The 17,943-nt window shown below is 46.2% G+C and overlaps 1 protein-coding gene across 3 annotated transcripts in view; it reads left to right on the top strand.

Moving 5' to 3' along the window:
• Positions 1-17,943, top strand: part of TRAM2 (translocation associated membrane protein 2) — a 92,926-nt gene that overhangs the window by 65,799 nt on the left and 9,184 nt on the right. For all 3 annotated transcript variants that reach the window (XM_054698864.1, XM_037519863.2, XM_054698863.1), the window contains 2 exons: positions 12,181-12,290; positions 12,728-12,844. In XM_054698864.1, coding sequence (XP_054554839.1) covers positions 12,192-12,290; positions 12,728-12,844 — 216 coding nt within the window. In that variant the 5' untranslated portion in view covers positions 12,181-12,191. The remainder of the gene's footprint in view (positions 1-12,180; positions 12,291-12,727; positions 12,845-17,943) is intronic.

The raw sequence follows: 17,943 nt of genomic DNA, 5'->3' as shown, positions 1-17,943 counted from the left end.
GGCACAGAGCACTGACTGACCTTCTCAAGGATAAACCAGTAAAGGGCAGAAGACGGGCTGGGCCCTTCACATCCCACGAGGCACTAAAGCCCAGGGAACCCGTGGGAAGATTGGGTTTGTCAAATGGGACAGCAGGCAGAAAGGGGACCCCACCACCAGGCAGAGACCTGGCTCTGCCCCGGGCCCTGGGCCAAACAGCCAGTAAGAGCCTCTTTGGCACCAGCCTCCTGTCTGTACAAATAAGAGAAGAAAAATTGGAGTCTGCAGTATCCCTGGTCCCATTTGTTGGCCATCTAGAAAATTGTGGGGAGCATCTAAGCCAGGAAATATAGTCAGCCCTGGACTTCATTTTTTTTTTTTTTCCAGTAAACTGAAACTTATGATTAAATTCACATCATGGTCCATTTGGTCTACACTCACAAAATACCACATACTGGGAGGCTTATTTATAACAGAACATATCTCTCATAGTTCTGGAAGCTGGAAGTCCGAGATCAGGGTTAGATGAGGGCCTCTTCCAGGCTGAAGACTTCTTATTATATCCTCACATGTACTAGGGGTGAGGGAGCTCTGTGGGTCTCTATCAGGCTCCCTCCTCATGGGCTGAGCTTCTCTCCCGAGCACCATTACATTAGGCTCACAGGATTCCAACATGTGAATGGGCGGGATGGAGGGTAGGTACAAAAATTCAGACCATGGCACTTATTATTTAAATATAACAATTGGGCCTCCCCTGGTGGCACAGGCGGTTTAGCGCCGCTCTGTGAAGCTGTCTGCAGCCTCTGCAGCGCCGGTTCGATCCTGGCTGGCCAGGAGGGCCCCACATGGTACGCAGACCTCTCCTGTCTCGCCCGCTGCTCCCCTCAGCAGTGTATTTCATCAGTCTGCCTGTTCTGTTCCCCACTCTGTCTCTGGTGAATCCTCTCACCCTCCCGCGCATCTGGCCTGTACCCCAGCTCTTGTATAAAAATAAATAAATAATGCTTAAACAAACAAACAAACAAACAAACAAATAAATCAAACAATCATGCAGAAAAGTGCCCACACTGTAGCAGTCAGCTCAGTGAATTTTGAGTTCAGGGTAACCAGCACCTGAGAAGTGACTCCTTGCGCCTAGACTTACTTCTACCCAGTTTCCGGTTACAGCCCAGAGATTGCACCCCATTGGATGTGGAGCTTCCAGGGCTTTAAGTAAGTAGAGCCTCTGAGTTGCTGTGGCTGATTGTTAACCAGCCTGGGGCGTGGGAACAGTGGCCTGAAGCCAGGTCTGTCATCTGAGCCCTAGGTTCCTAGGGCCCTGTCTCCTGGTCTTTTCTGGGGATCCTTGTCCATTCTCCCTCTCCCCATGCACCCTTGGACCCAGACCCCACCCCACGTTTTTACTATTTCACATTCTCATGTCTCCTGATCACATCTTTTCTCCTAACCAGCTAGGATAATTTTTTTCATATGCAATCGTTTTTACTGAAATAATTGTTGACTCTAATTCAATAGTGGCCTTGTTGGTATTCTCATATTTATCCAAGTTTTTTTTTTTTAAACAGCTGTGATTTTAGATTTTCATTTATTTGTTTGTGACCTTTGAAGAATTATTCTTCCTTTATGGCTCACAGTGAATTTTGATTTTAAAGTTCATGCTTCCCCCTGCCACAGGCCTTCTTCACGGGCCTCATGGTGTGTGTCCAAGTGGGTTGTGAGTAAGGTCTCAGGTCTGTAAGCTGCAGGGGGACCTGAGTGTGTGTTTGGCACCTAGCAGTTAGTGTGATGTCTTTCTTGTTATATAAAGGGGTTAGTACAGCCAGAAAATTCTTTAGAAGGTAGGCCCCCTTATTTCCAAATTCTCTTGTTTATACATGCACTGGGTACAGTCAGAAGCAAGGGTGAGAGGATTCACCAGAGCCGGAGTAGCAGGCAGAAGGACCGAAGTACACTGCTGAGGGTAGCAGCGGGCGGCAGGAGAGGTCTGCGCGCCATGTGGGACCCTCCTCTGGTATCGAACCGGCGCCGCAGAGGCCGCAGGCAGCTTCACAACCCAGCGCTCAACTGCTGCGCCACCGGGGAGGCCCCAAATTCTCTTTAATGCATCCTCTTTTTTTTTTTTTTTGCTACATCTTTTTACAGCATGAAATTATCTTTTCCTTATCTTCTTGACTTGCTAGAAACTAGTGAATATATATTCATATATTCCAAATCATGCAATATGAGGATACAATGGTAACTTTGAAGATTCCTCAGCTAGATCTTTAATTTCTGGGCAGGCTGGCAGGGAAGAGAGGGAGGATTGTGTGTTAGTTTTCTTGGGTTGCCATGACAGAGTACCACAGACTGGGTGGCTCAGACAACAAAAATGTGTTGTTTCACGCTCCTGAAGACCAGAAGTCTGAAGTCAAGGTATCTGCAGAGTGGGTTCCTTTGAGGCCTTTGAAGGACAGACCTGGTCCAGGCCTCTGCCCTTGGCTTGTAGGGGGCTGTCTTGTCTTCTCCTTGTGTCCTTACAGCCTCTCCCCTCCAGTCTTGTGTGTAAATTTCCCCTCTTGATAAGGAAATTTGGACACCAGTCACATTGGATTAAGATTCACCCTAATGGCTGTATTTTTCACTTGATGACCTCTGTAAGCAAAATAAGTCAGGAGAAAGACAAATACTGGATTATCTCACTTGCATGTGGAATGCAGAAACATGACAAAGCAGCTGTTAAAACCAAACCAATAATGAACTTTTAACATCTGACTGCAAAATTCAGGCCACCTGTTGGGAAGGATGGTGGGATGGGAGTTAGGAAGGGAGGAGGCCCAGTGGAACATGGTGGAGGCTTCTTGGGGCCCTGGTGGTGGTCAGGGCGTGAAAATATGCATTTGTAGAGGTTGGAACCTACAGCCCCTGGAGTGGTTACAAAGATATAAACCTGCGATACATCTAACCCTTGAGCGAAACCTCAATAGACATAATTTGGGAAAAAATAAAAATATCCTATCTTCCAGTAGGCGATGCTCTGAAGTACTGGTGATTTTCATTCCAGCATACCTTTTTTGTTGTTGGAGGAGAGAAGGGGGAGCCACAGTTGAGCCCATAATAGCTTGTGTGCATGAGCATGTGAGACCTGTGATGGTGCTTGCCGTTCACACCCTGGGGATGCAGCCTGCTGGTTGGGAGGCCTGATGCAGCGTCCTCAGTCCCGCCCTCTCTTTTCCTTGAAACTTCAGAGTCTAGGCAAGCCTTTGGAGTTCATGCGCCTCTGTGTGATTTGATGGACAGTCATGAATCAGTGAGACCTGGTGGGGAGACTGTGGTCTTGACCCCTGATATTTGCAGAATGATTAGGGTGCTGGTTCAACTCTCCCCCGGGGGCTGCAGCTCCTGGGGGCACAGTTACTATTGACCTCTGAGCCTCAGCTGCCATGTCTGTATCTGAGGATACTCAGGATTCTCATGAGGAGTAAATGGGGTCACTTATGAGATGCGCTCACCACTCTGCCTGGCAGGGAGCAAGTCCATGGCGTATAGTCATTGTTAGTATCTGTTTATTCTAAATTAGCACCGTGTGTACTGCACCGTGACTATCTTCTATTCCCTTAGCTTCTGATTCTTTCTGTTGGAAACAGTTATAATGATCACATATATTTGTGTGGCACTCTACAGTTTATAAATAAGTCAGTTACCTATTTCATCTTTATAGCTTTGTGAGTAAGGGCACTGTAGAGCCCGCCTTGTCCTTAGGGGATGCATTCCATCCCCCCAGTGGATGCCTGAAACCACAGATACCAATGAAAGCTGATATACACTTTGTTTTTTTCTGTACATACATTCCTATGATAAAGTTTGATTTGTAAATTAGGCACAGTAAGAGATTAGCAACAGTAGCCAATAATAAAATAGAACAATTATAATAAACTGTAGCAGAAGTTATGTGAATGTGCCTGTCTGTCTCAAAATATCCTGTTGTGCATAGTATGTTTGCACTGCAGTTAACAGAGGGTAACTGAAACATGAAAGTGAAACTGTGGTTCAGGTAGGGGGGACAATTGTAGATGGTGTCCATCGCTTTGTCGGAGAGGTACCCTGAAACATGGAGAGAGACCTTGGATCACATGATAGATGATGATAGCTCCAGAAATGAATTTTAGATCTTTCCAGGCCTGGTCTAGGACCTTATGGAAAAAAAATATGGCGTCGTGGTAGGGAAGACACCCTGAAGAAAAGTAAGAAGAATTCAAAGATTTATGTGCTTAAAGATCCTTTTTGAGTAGACTATGAACTCCATGGTTCAGACACAAATCTGTACAAAAAGCCACAGACTGAAAGTCATGTTTGCACCAGTCCTCCCTGCAGTTGACACCCTTGGCCCTGTGGACAGTCACTGTTGTTTCCTATGTTCCCTTCCAGAATTTCTCATTTCACCTTTCAGTGCTCTTTACCCAAATGCAAATGCACATTTTTCTTTTCTTCCATCTCACAAAATAGTCAGAGTGCTATATATTCTGCTCTGTACCTTGCTTTTTTCCCCACTAAAAAAATGTATCCTGTATATCATTTCGTATCAGCATGTAGAGAGCATCATCTGCTACGTGTGGGAGCATACCTATTCTCAGGATAGCTCTTTACATAGGTGCACGCCAGGGGAGCAACACCTCGATCAGGACTCAGCACCCCCTGCTTCCTCTTGCCCCTTCTAGTCAGAACCCCTCCCCACACCCACTGTCCTCATCAATTTTTCTGGTTTTTGCTCTTCATCTCTCTGATTTTTTGAAAAACAGCTCCATTGTTTACATCAGTACTTCTTAAATTTTAGAGTGCATCAGAACCTTCTGGAGATGTTGTTAACCCCAGATTTCTGGACCATACTCTAAGTTTCTGATCCCATAGACCTGAGGTAGCCAGGTAAGCCAAGTTCATGGCTAAACTCACAGATGAGGCTGATGCTCAGTTCCACAGCCACACTTCCAGCAGCCCCCTAAGTCACAACTAAGGCTTATTTAATCAGTCCCCTATAAGTGAAAACAACTTACATTGTTTCCATCAGTTTATTGAACACAGGGTCCCAGGACTTGCCTGACATGGCACGCGTGTCATTTTGAATATGGCAGGTATTGGCTGTAAGATAAATGCCCAGAAGTGGAATTGCTTCATATAAGGGTCAGTGCATTTCTAATCTTGATAGAAACTGCCAGATTGCCCTTCCAAAGAGGTGGTACTTTTTACATTCCCACCAGCAGTGTGTGAAAGAGAGCCTTTTTCCCTACTGCCTCAGCAAGAGTGTATTGTCAAGCTTTGGAGTCTTGCCAATCTGATAGGTATAAAATGGTGGCTCATTGTAGTTTTAATTTGTATTTCTCTTCTGTGTAAGGTTGAGCATCTCTTTCATGTAGAAGGGCCATTTGTGTTTCTTCTGTCTGTGCATTGTTTGTTCATATCCTTTGCACATTTTTCTGTGGAATTTTCTTTATTTTTTTATCCTTGAGTTCTAGAAGCTTTTTCCATATTAACAAGGTTGGTCCTTTGTTTATGATCTGAATGGTATTTTCCCTTCAGTGATCATTTGCCTTTTGATTTTGCTTATGGTGTTCCTTCTTCTAAATTCTAGATTTATGTATTTTGCAAAAGTTTGGAAATAATGTTAAAGCAGACTTGGCTGTAAGCACAGAAACCAAGTAGAAAGTAGATTTTTTACAAATCCAGGTTTACAGGGCTTAGGGAAGAAACCAGGCAGGAATGAAGCATCCATGTCGGGCAGTATGGCTCTTTAAAACTCCTTTCGGGGCCTCCCCTGGTGGCACAGCCCTTGAGCACTGGGCTGCGAAGCTGCCTCCAGCCTCTGCAGCGCTTCTTCAATCCCCGCCGCCGGCGAGGGTGTCACATGGCGTGACAGATCTCTCCTGCCGTGCCCGCTGCTCCCCTCAGCAGTGTATTTCGTCAGTCTGCCTGTTCTGTTCCCTGCTGTGGCTCTGGTGAATTCTCTCACCCTCCCGCACTTCTGACTGTACCCAGTGCTTGTAGATATAAATAAATAAATCTTTTTTAAAAAATAAAATAAAACTCCTTTCGGACAAAGGCAGATGCCTGGACTTTAAGGGGATCTGAAAAGTGGATAGGACAGCAATGGCAACCAGCGCAGGTGACAGGAGGAAGTCAGGGACACAGAGTAGCACCAGGACAAGATCAGAACATGTAAAGACGAAGGGAGAAGCTGCTTACAGATGACACCAAAGGAAACAGGAAAACACCTATTACTCATAGGAAGGAAAACAGGATGTCAATAAGAATGTTACTCCCAAAAAGGAACAGCTAATAACAGAGGCTGTCAAAATTGCCAGGAATCTTATTGATTATTTTAGCTGTCTTTCTAAACTATGATGCAAGATAAGAAAAGCAAATGTGACTTTTGATGGGACATAGGTAGCTCATCAGGAGTGGGAGGAGCTTTATCAAAGGTGCTTTCTTCCAAAGCTGGATTAATTTCTACAGAGGGTAAATGGACATACTCCAGGGGTTGCATGGCAGAAGCAGGCTCAGATATTGGTGCTGGCAAGGCATCAGGGGATGGCTAGGCTGGAGATTGCAAATTGGTGGCTTATGGTCAGAGTTGGCCCACAGACGTGTTTTCTTTGGCCAATTTGGTATTGGCCCAAAAAGTGTTTTTTAAAATTTTGAATTAGTCACCACCATTTTAAAATCAGATGATTTCATGTAAAAATGTCTTGGCTTTTGAAATATTGGCAATCTGGCTACATACTGTTGCACCCTTCCCTTGGGCACAGTGGCTGAGATGCACCTTCTCCATTTCCTCCTCCACCTCTTGGGCCATGTGCTCCCTAGTGTTCTGCAGTTGGCACTCCTCTCTAATATGTCCCTGACACTGAGGCTACCTGTCAGTTGCCATTTATCCTAGCAATAACTGTTGTTTTTCCTTTGCTAAGGTTAAAAGGGAAGTGGATATTTCTTAACTTCCTCCCTGAAAGTAGAAATGTGAAAGATAGACCGAGAGGATAATGTGTTTAAAGAAGAACAGTAAGAAACATGTTGTGGAAGTTAGGAGTGTTATCTGTCTAGCACAGCAGACCTGTGCTTGCTCTTAAGACCCCTGCACCGCTTTGCTTGCTCCTCTTTGTTACCCACCTGGTCCCCGTAGCTGTGTGACCAGTCACTGACCTAATGGCTGAGAGAAGTGCTGAAGCTTCTGCTTCTGAAAAATATTGCCATTCCTTTTGAGAGCTCATGCTGGGTAGGGGCAGTCCTTACAGAGCTCTCACTTGTAGGGAGAGGATTTTTTTTTTATATAAGAATTAGTGAGCAATTAAATATTTAAAAAAAAAATTCAAAGACATTACTTTGTTTATAGCCTCCTAGAAGAACATGTAATTTCAGCCTCCATAGCTCCATGGAAAGCAGAAGACAGCAAACCAGTTTACCTTCCTAGTGTGATCGAAATTAGGAAGATAGCAGGTAAGGGGAAAGCAGTAGAGATAATTCATGAATCAGAGAACAGCTTCCAAAAAAATATGTATTTTTTTAATTGCGGTAACTTGGGTTTACATCACTGTATATGATTTAGGGGGTGCAGGTTCACATCTCTTTAGATGTATGTTACCACACCACACCTACCACCAAGGCATAATAGTGCTCCACCATAGTCCTTTGAGCCCTCTACTCCCATTTCTCCCCACCCCCCACCCCTCCCCTCTGGTAGCCTCAGTTGTGCAATCAGATTTCTAGAGTTTGTTTTGATTTCATTTTGACTCTTCCCTTGTTTTGTTTCTCTGTAGTTCACATGTGAGTGAAATCATTTGCTATTTATTTTTCTCCTTCTGACTTATTTCACCTAGCATTACCCCCTCCAGTTCCACTTACATTGCCACAAAAGGCAAGATCTCATTTTTTTAACAGCCGCATAGTATTCCATCAGGTACATTACCACATTTTCCTAACCCATTCATCTGTCCTTAGCCACTTAGGTTGTTTCCATAGCTTGGCTATTGTAAATAGGTTGCAGTGAACATGGGAGTGCATTTGTCCCTTCTAAGTAGTGCTTTGCATTCTTCAGGGAGATATCTAGGAGTGGAATTGCTGGGTCATATGGTAGATCTATTTTTAATATTTTGAGGAACCTCCATACTATTTTCCATAGAAGCTGGACCAGTGTAATCCTCTCCCTCCCAACAGTGTGCAAGCATTCCTTTTTTCAAAGAATAGCTTTCGAATATTGTGTTTGATGCTGCTTGTTATGACTGTAGGAGAAAGAGATCTAAGGAGTGCCTTATTGACAGTAAGGATAAGGGACAAGGGAAGGGAAAAAGGGAAGAAGTTGTGTTGACCTTGAGATGGCTTTGGTAGCTGACTGGGCCAGTGGTTCCTGGGAGCCCTGAGAAAGGGCCCATGGCCCTTAACTCTGAGCCCTCTTTCCTTGTCTGCCCATCTTATGAGATGACTGTGGGGAACAAAAGGGATAGCATACACTGAATAATGCTGACACTGTGAAGGAAGGTTAAAGAATACAGATGGGATTCCAGAAGGAACTTTAGAATCATTCCCCACAGCTGGTCTTTCAGCTGGTTCTTTTAATTCTGTCCCTCACGTGTATCCAAATTTGTCTTCTCCCTGTGGCTCTGCCAAAGCTAGTTCAGGGCACCCACCAGCTTCCCCCTTGGCCTGAAATACCCAGAGGCACCTCCAAACTGCCCTCTCGGCTTCCACACTTGCTCCTCTAACCCATTCTCCACATGGCAGGATATTTATGAATATGGGACAGAAATCCTCAGCTTTCCATTGCCATTTGGATGCAGATCTTGCCATGACCTATAGGGGGTCCTTTGTGACATCCTCTCATCTCTGGAGCCTGCCTACCTCTCTTCTTCAACTTGGTGCCAATGTCCCCCTGGATGTTCCCCAAGGGGTTATGCCCTTACCAATCCCTCCGCCTGCATACCTGGTCTCCTCTGCCCTCTCTGCCAGCCAAACCAGCCTCTGTTGGCACCTGTAAATGAGGCCTCTGTTCCTTATTCCCTTCAGTTTTCCGTCCACTTCAGAACACTTTTCACAGCCCCTGGTGTGTTGTTCTTTTAAATTAAGTACATAGAACATAAAACTCCTCATCTTAACCATATATGAACTTATAATTCAGTCGTGTTAAGTACATTCTCTTGTGCAACCAGTCTCCAGAAATCTTTTCATCTTGCAAAACTGAAACTTTGTACCCATTCAACAGAAACTCCCCTTCCCCTCTGTGCCAGTTCATTCTATTTTCTGTTTCTAGGAATTTGATTGCTTCAGGCCTCTCACATGAAGCAGTCATGCTTTTTTATGGCTGGTTTGTAGGATCATCTATACCAAGACCTGTGCCAAGATTTCCTTCCTGTTTAAGGCTGAATAATCTCCTCTTGTATGCATGGACCACATTTCGCTTCTCTATCCTTCTATCCATGGACACGTGGGTCGTGTCTACCTTTTGACTATTGTAAAAAATGCTGCTGGGAACATGGTTGTACCCGTATTTCTACAAGATCCCACTTTCAGTTGTTTTGATAATGTACAGAGTGAAATTGCTGCATCACCTGGTAATTTTGGTTTTACTCTCTTGTTTTCTATAGTAGCTGCATCATTTTACATTTCCACAAACAATGCTCAAAAGTTCCAGTTTACCCACATTCCTCTTGCAAATACTTGTCATTTTTTTGTTTCTAGTTATAGTCATCCTAATGGGTATGAGGTGGCGTCTCATTGTGATTTTGAAATCATCATTTTCCTAATGAGTGTGATGTTGAGCTCCTTTTTGGCCATTTGTATGTCTTGGACAAATGTATATCCTAGTCCTTTGCCCATGTTTTAATTGGGTTTTGTCATTGTCATTATTGAGTTGTAGTTCTTTGGCCTCTGGGTTTCAAATAGATGAGAATTCGGCACCTGCTAAGCTTCATGAAGGCAGGGCCGTGCCCACCTTGTTCACGCCTCTTGCTCTTGGTCTAGTGGTTGATGAATCAAGTGTGTAGCTCTCAACAGTGAAGGAAAGAAAGGATGTATGAAGTCATACATTCCTTCTTGTTTCAAGGAAGATTCAAGGGCCTGGGCATATCTTTTGGAACCATAGTATTTGGAATGAAGAGTGGTAGGAAACCCAGACTAGTTCGTAAAATGGGTAAGCCAATGTCTTGTCAGTATTATTTCACTGTCTGCACTGTGTTTGGTTGAGCTTAAGTCCCATTTTATCTAAAAATGCTGGTCTTTATGATAAAACATTACATGTTTAGTATTTTACTGTTTCAGAATATGATGCATGATCTTTCCTTGTAAAGCAAGTAGGAAAAATGTAATTCCATTTTCACAGATGGCAGAGCAGAAACGAGCACCTGAGTTTCTCTTCTCCCCTTCAGTGTCTTCTCCTGACCTTGGTGCCTGAGTGCCCCTGCCACCTCCCAGCCCCTTGCGTGGGTCAGTCACTTCATCTTGCAGTTGTCTGCCCTGCCAGCCTTCCTCTGCATCTCCTCTAGCCAGGCCTCTCTGTTCCTTGCTGGGTTGTGATGGCAGCTGCCTAACTGGTGTCTGTACCTCCAGGCGTATCACTCTTCATGGCTGCCAGAGTAAACTTTCTAAAACACAGATTTCATCATTTTCTGTTGAATTTGAATTTTCGATGTTTCCTTGTTGCCTGCAGGATAAAGTCCATACTTTATCCTGAAATTCCCACATGGCTCACAGACCTCATTACTCACCACCAGGACTACCCACTGCCCCCAGCCCTCCAGCCTCTTTCCTTAAACCCTCTGAAGATGCTGCTCCTCAGCCAAGGATCTGCACACCTGCCTCCTCTAGTTACTCCTGAGTTTCCATGTCCTCCCTCACCCTCATCTGTCACCTCACCTCCTTTGCTCGGCCCTCACTGCATCTGCTGCTTGTTTGCCTCCGATCTGTGCGGTGGTTGTACATTTTTCTGTCATATCCTCACTATTCTGTGGACTCTGAAGTCAGAGGCAGTGCCTTTCTCTCCATTTTATCAGTTAGCCAGGCCTCTCACAGAGTGGACACAGGGGCGGGGGTGGGGTGAGGAAAAAGGAAAGTTTTTTTGATTTCAAAGTTCATGTGCTTGCTGTCTTGCCACCTGTCATCTCCCCATCCCATCACCCCTCACCCCTACTCCCCCATCACACCCTCCCACAGTGTGGTAGAGGTTCTGAGCTGAGAGAGTGACCCAGTCTGCTCTGTGTGGTTCGGCTCTGAGACTCACCGACTCTGGCCAGTGCATCAGCAAAGAGAGATGACTCATGTGTGTGACTCAGGACGATGGCGGTAGGAAGGGCAGTCCTGTGTCTGCATGGGGAGGAGGCTGCAGAACAGCAGGGAGCTGGCTGCGTCAGGAACTCTGGCAGCCCCTCAGCCCACAAATGGAATGAGGGCATCTATCGTCTCCTGTCCTTGGAGAAAGAGGCTGCCATGGCAGAGCATTACAAACCTATAGCAGGGATTCTGCTTAATTTATTACTACTAAATAATATTTCCATAAACAACCACTTACTCCACGCTCACCATGGCTATAGGCCCTGTGATAAGCATCTTCTATACAAATTAGCTCTCTTAATCTTCACAATAACCCAATAATAACAAAAATGGTAGCAAATATGTATAGAGCGCTTACTAGTGCCAGATACTGTTCTAGGCACTGCATTTATTAAGTCATCTAATTCTCATAATCATTCGACAGTGCATTTTACGGTTAGGGGAAGAAGCCACCAAAAGTTTACACGTAGAGTGCCCCAAAGTCACATGGGAATTAAATGACAGAACTCGATACAAACTCTGGCTTCTGAGTCCACACCATTAACCCCCATGCTATCGTCCCATTTTACAGGGAGGAAACTGCAGCTCAGAGAAGTCGATCACTTGCCTGTGCTCACACAGCAAGGGAGTGGTGGAGAGTGGGTGTCTCCAGTGCCTGGCTCCTAACCACTGTGCTCTTCTCCCCAAATTTGGGAGATGGAACCATTGGGATATGTGGTGTGTTTGGTTCTCTTGGCACTTCCTTCAGGCCAGGTCCAGAGGTTGAGGGGATTCTCAGGCAAAATTTCTTTCTTCTGAGTGTAGGGATGCAGCAGAAAGGAAGCACTTGATGCACATTCTCCTTCAGGTCTCTTCAGTTAGGGTCTCAAAGCATCTCCACGCCGCAGGATGCTGATGTGGCTCTGGTTACCCCCACAGACAGCGAGACCATGCACTACCACTACGGCCCGAAGGACCTGGTCACGATCTTGTTCTACATCTTCATCACTATCATCTTGCACGCTGTGGTTCAGGAGTACATTTTAGATGTAAGTGACGTGTCTGGAGTATGAGGTCCAAGCCTGGGGAGGTGCTGTGCATTGGAGGAGCTCGCTTTGGGGGGATATGCAACCCTGAACCCATTTACCCCTTATTTACATACCCTGGTGGGTCTTATTGATTGGACTTACCTGTCCCCACTTACAGCCTTTACTCAGCGTTTGGGGCACCAGTATTATGCGGGGAGAGAGCTGCCTGAAATGTGACAGGGCCGCGGCCGTCTGGTCTGTGGGATGTTTTGTTTTCTTTCCACAATTCTCTTCCGCCTCTCACAATGCCTGCTGTAAACTAAGTGCTGTACACACACAGTAGGCTTATACTACACCACTTCAAACTTCAGCCCTTTCAAGGGGAGGAAACAGGCAATCGAGACCTGCCTGTTGCCAAGACAAACATTTTAATAAGAGGGATTCTTTCTGTTCTTTAGAAAATCAGCAAACGGCTTCATCTCTCCAAGGTCAAACACAATAAGTTCAACGAGTCTGGACAGCTGGTCGTCTTTCATCTCAGCTCAGTGATATGGTGCTTCTACGTGGTGGTGACGGTGAGTGGGCCTGGGGCTGTGAAGGGTGAGCCTGGACCGCCAGGCAGTGTCACTGTCCTGGGGCTGCTACTGAATTGACTGGGAAGGGCTTAGTGGGGGAGAAAAAGCATAAAGAGCACGAGGGAACCTTGGGGCACTTTCTTAGAGCTGAAACTATTTTTGCATCCCCATGGTATCGCGGTGAGAGAGAGAGGCCAAATGATATGATACGATACCAATTTATGGCTAGAGAGAGTCATTTTGTCCAAATATAAACACTTGGCGTAGTTATTATGCAGTGTGACAGTAATGATACCACATGTTGACATAGCACTGTGTCAGCTTCTAGGCCTTCTACAAATACTAGCCTGTCAGATGAATTTTATGTTTGTTTTGGTACCCGTGTTGTAGATTGAAGAACCCCAAGTTCTTCTTTTGCATGTGTCCGAGGTCATGTGGTTTGGAGGTAGCTAGGATGGGGCTTGGGTTTGGGGGCCTGGTTCCAAGTCTAGGGTGCTTTCTTTTTTACTACATTGGCCTCCTGCCAGCAAGGCCAGCATCACCTTGTCCCCACACCAGATCCCGTGAGCCCGTGCCATTCCCACAAATGTCTAGAGGAGCAGGAATTTATCTAGCTCCCCGTTCTACACAATAGGACTCTTATTTCAAGCAACCTTTGATAGAATAAAATTCCCTGCTACAGAGAAATGTTAGTCCTTTGGGGTTCACCGTAACACAGCCTGGTCTGTCATGCTAGAAAGTGTTTAATTAGCAACCCCTCCCTCCCCCGCCCCGACCCTGTCTATAACCTGGTCTCTTTCTCATGAGCTAGAATTATCTTATGAGAAACCCAGACCTGGAGCTTGAAAAATCCTGTGGCCTTTAAGAAATCTCTTTCCCTGCCTTCCACTGACCCCTTACCCCCTTCTTCGTTCTTTCTTCAGCAACAGTGATGACATTCACCTCCTAAGGAACTCTGTCTCCAGAGCTGAAAGCGAAATGCATATTCTCAAAACAGGCACCTGCATGTCCTTTTGTACATTGCTTTCATTTCTGTTACTGTTTCATCAAGAGCAGCTTTCCTAAACAGAACACTAGGGATTTTAAAAGAAGTCTGAGACTTGTGTCCTCTGATGCTGGGCTGCCATCTTGCTCTGTCTGGGGTGGAGGGATGTGCACTTCCAAGTGTCTGTGTCGTGGCACCCCCCTTTTTGTGCAGTGTGCATCCTGGCCCAGGGAAGCTGAGATACTGCTGGACTGCAGCCTCCCCCAGCCCTCTTGGGTCATGTTGCCTCGGGACACCATGAACTGCTTTGAGGCAGCAAAGCCTCAGGGCACCCAGACCTTTATCTGAAAACCATTGCCTCATCTCTGAATCACTTTTACCCTTTCTACCCCCAGACATTCCACCCCAGCTGAGACACATTTAGACCAGATTTGGAGGCCAACATCCAGCAGTTCACACCCTTCCAGAGTGTGAAGTGCTGAGCTGCTCTGTCTGTGCTGCTCTCCGTTCTACAAGGGCCTGAGATGATGAAGCACGTTAGTTTGGGAACATGTCACACTCTTTGGGGGAAGCTCATAACAGGCTTTGATTATGCAGAGAGCCCGTTCCTCACTCAACAGAAATAGGAAATGGAGGCTTAGGGATCCTGGGAAGCCCCAGTGACCCCAACTCCCGGTCCTCACCTACTGCATGTGGAAAGACAGTATTGAAGGAGAAGACAAACTAATCTGCTGCAGTATAACCATTTTTTTCTGTTATGCACATTTTTAAATTACATTTTTTTTTATTTTTGTGTAGAACTGAGATGTAGTCCAGAGGTGTGGGGGGTGACAGGGTTCACCAAAGCAGAGTGGGGAGTGGAACAGGCAGATCTACTGAAATACACTGTTAAGGGGAGCAGCGTGCGGGATAGGAGAGGTTTGCTCCTGTCTAACCATATTTGGGTTAGCTCCCTGGCCAGGGATCGAACTCAGGCTACAGTGGTGATAGCATTGAAACTTAACCCCTAAGCCACCTGGGAGGCCCTATGAAGCACATTCTTCTTGATTGATTCTTCTTTCTTTTACCCTCCACAGTCAGCTCGCAAGCAGGTCCTGCAAACTCCACCTCCACAGCACATTGGGGTTGTTGGCTGCTTTCTGCTTACACCCCCATGTCCAGTCCAGCGGCTCTTTCCAGGGCAGAATTTCCCCCAGGGGACATGTGATAATGTGCTACTGGCATCTCATGGGTATAGACAAGGGACGCTGCCCACTATTCTGCAATACACAGAACAGTCCCCACAATAAAGAATTACAGGTGCTGCCCACTGTTAGAAGGTAGAGCTTTGGTGTGATTTGATAGGTAATATTCAGGGGGTCTGGGAACACTGTTACCTAGTTCATTTATATGGAATAATTTTTTTGAATGTTCAAAGACCCACAGGTAACCAAAGAGGATCACCTTACTTTTGGATAAGGGGGACACCTGTTTTCAACCCCAGATATCAGTAGTGCCAAGGTTGAGGATCCCTGATCTGCAGTCCTCACCACTGCCTTCTCTTACCTGGATCACTGCATATCTTCTTTCTAGAAGGAGGCTGTTTTCACTTTTTTTTTTTTTTAAAGATTTATTTATTTATACAAGAATGGGGTACAGGCTGATCTTTTTTGATGTAAACTAAATCATGCATACCCGTTTCTCAGCACCATTGCCACTTAGAGTGTAATTTTTTTTTTTTCCTCTCTCACTCCTGGGTTCTGGGCCTGGCCCACCTTGCGCCTCTCTCCCTCACCCAGCCCCATGTTCTCCCCTCTGCTACTCTGGCTCCCCTCCCTCCTGGCCTTTGCTCAGGTGCTCCATCCCCTGACAGCCCCTGTCCAACCCTTCTTGCCATCCAAGAAACCACCTAAATGTTACCCCCTCAGGGAAATTCCACAACCCTCCCCCCAATTTGCATTTTATATCCTGTGCCCCTTACCACAGTGTTTTTCTTTCATGTTTATATTCTCAACTGTTTGTCTCCCTCAGGAGGCCTTGAGCTGCTTGAGAGCAGGCCTGTGCTCCCTGCAGTCCCTGCAGTTCCCGCCCAGCAACATCGTCAGTGCTTGCTAGATTTGGCTGTGAGAATGAAGACCTGCAAATGTCACTTCTCTTTCCAGCCTTCAACAATTTTTAAAATAATGAATAGTCTCATAAACACCATAGATGCTTTTTTTTTTTAGTGAGCAATACATAAAAGTTGGAAAAGAAAGTCAAAGTGAATCCTTCTCCCCAGAAAGAACCAATCTTGTTTTGGTGTTTGATTCAGGCCATTCTCCCTACCTTTATACAGGAAGAGTGATGGCAGTGTAGCTGAGCCAACCAGTAACTGTAAGAATGTCAGCTGCCTTCTTTTAGTCTCTCTTGAACTGCTAGTCCTTGGTCCAGAACCCCCTGCTGAGGAAAGCTGGTAGGTGGGCAGTTGGTCTCCCTTCCTAACTTCCTAGGGTATCCCACTTTGTATTTTACTTTTTATTTTTTTCTAAAGATTTATTTACTTATGCGTACAAGACCTGGGGTACAGACCAGAGGTGGGGGGGCGGGCGGTGAGAGGATTCACCAGAGACCGAGTGGAGAACAGAGCAGCCAGATTGACCGAAGTATACTGCTGAGTCAGGAGAGGTCTGCTGCACCGTGTGGGTAGCTCTCTGGCTGGCCCGGAATCGAACTGGTGCTACACAGGCTGCAGATTGCTTCATAGGTTGCGTCTTAACCCCTTGCTCCAGAAGGGAGGCCCCTCCACTTCATATTTTAAAACCTGATGTCCTGTGCTCAGGGAGAATGTGGTGAGGGAATACTGTTGATACTGGTGCCTGGGTCAGGACTGATTTCTACTAACTCATCACTTAGAGCAGATTTTTCATATCTTTAGTTCCTAAAAGGCAAATGATACAGGTTTCTTTGAAATCTAGGTAGCAATTGTCTGTTTTGACTGGTTTCTGCCGTCTCTGTGGTTCTTTCTGTTCACAATGAGAGGGAAGACTACTGAGGGAACAGGAGGGGTGTCCTAGCTTGCTCAGGCCTTGCTTAGCTCAGAAAGAACCAGAAGCGAACAGAGGCTATCAAAAGCTCCCAGACCCTCTGCCAGTGTCTGGGGGCAGGTGGGATTTGGATGGGTGACAAATGCTTGCTCTGCCTCCTCCCCCAGCCTCCTGTCATCTCAGATACTTGGTGTGCCTGGATTCTGAGGGTACCCACAGCCCCAGGCCTCCCTCAGGCAGCTGCTGGCTCAAGGTCTGGAAAAGGCAGTGAGTCATTTTCCTCTGGCTCCCCCGCTCCCGCCCTTCACCTCCCTGCACAGTCCCCGTGGACTGGACCTTCACAAGCAGGCAAGATTTTTCAGGGGAGTGTTCTTTGCTTGTTGGCTTCATAGTTCCGTCCCCTTTGTCTCCTAAGTAAAGAGGCCAGACCGAGGAGGGTTCCTGTGTAAAATCACATGCTCATCCGGGCTTTAGATTTCTCTCAGTGCTGCTTCTCTTCACCAGTCCACTTTCTTTTTTTGAGCAGAAATTCCTCTCCCACCTCACTCTCTGAGGTGCATTTTCCTCCTAAGATACATTGCTGCTTCCTCCAGGAAGGAGTTTCCTCACATTTCCAGTTTCTCTGGAATGAGGTGAAGAGTGAAGACCCTCTGTGCTGGCCCCAGGTTCTGATGGAGCAGGAGAGTGGATGACAGAGACGGGTGGCAGTGATGTGGGGGAGGAGAGCTCTGCTCCCAGCCCCCAGACGCTGCAGAACCTTCTTCACTGCCTCTGTGTCCATGGTCTTGACACAAAACCAGAAATGAGGCCATGGGAGTTTTAGGTGCACCCTTTCCCTCAGACCTGAGTGCTATGTTTACACTATGCTTATGTGTCTGATGGCAGTCAGCTAAGTCATTGTACTAATGAGACCCCAGGATGTGGTTTGGGGGCGTTTGGGACCAGATGGGAAATGTCCAAGGGCATCTAGTGCCTCCAGCATGAGAGGATGAGCCCTCACTTGGTAATACTGGTGGCAGTAACTGAGAATGCTTCTCCTTCACCCCCGTGGCCTCTTCCTCCTGAGCACTGCTGAGTCCTGCCCTTTGTCCCAGGGTGAACATTGGAGGTTC

The sequence above is a fragment of the Talpa occidentalis genome, unplaced genomic scaffold (assembly GCF_014898055.3).
Source record: "Talpa occidentalis isolate TD23 unplaced genomic scaffold, MPIMG_talOcc4v2.1 talOcc4.2, whole genome shotgun sequence".
In the NCBI taxonomy this organism is placed as follows: domain Eukaryota; kingdom Metazoa; phylum Chordata; class Mammalia; order Eulipotyphla; family Talpidae; genus Talpa; species Talpa occidentalis.
Note: the sequence above shows the minus strand (reverse complement) of the source record. Positions and strands in the feature narration are given on the sequence as shown.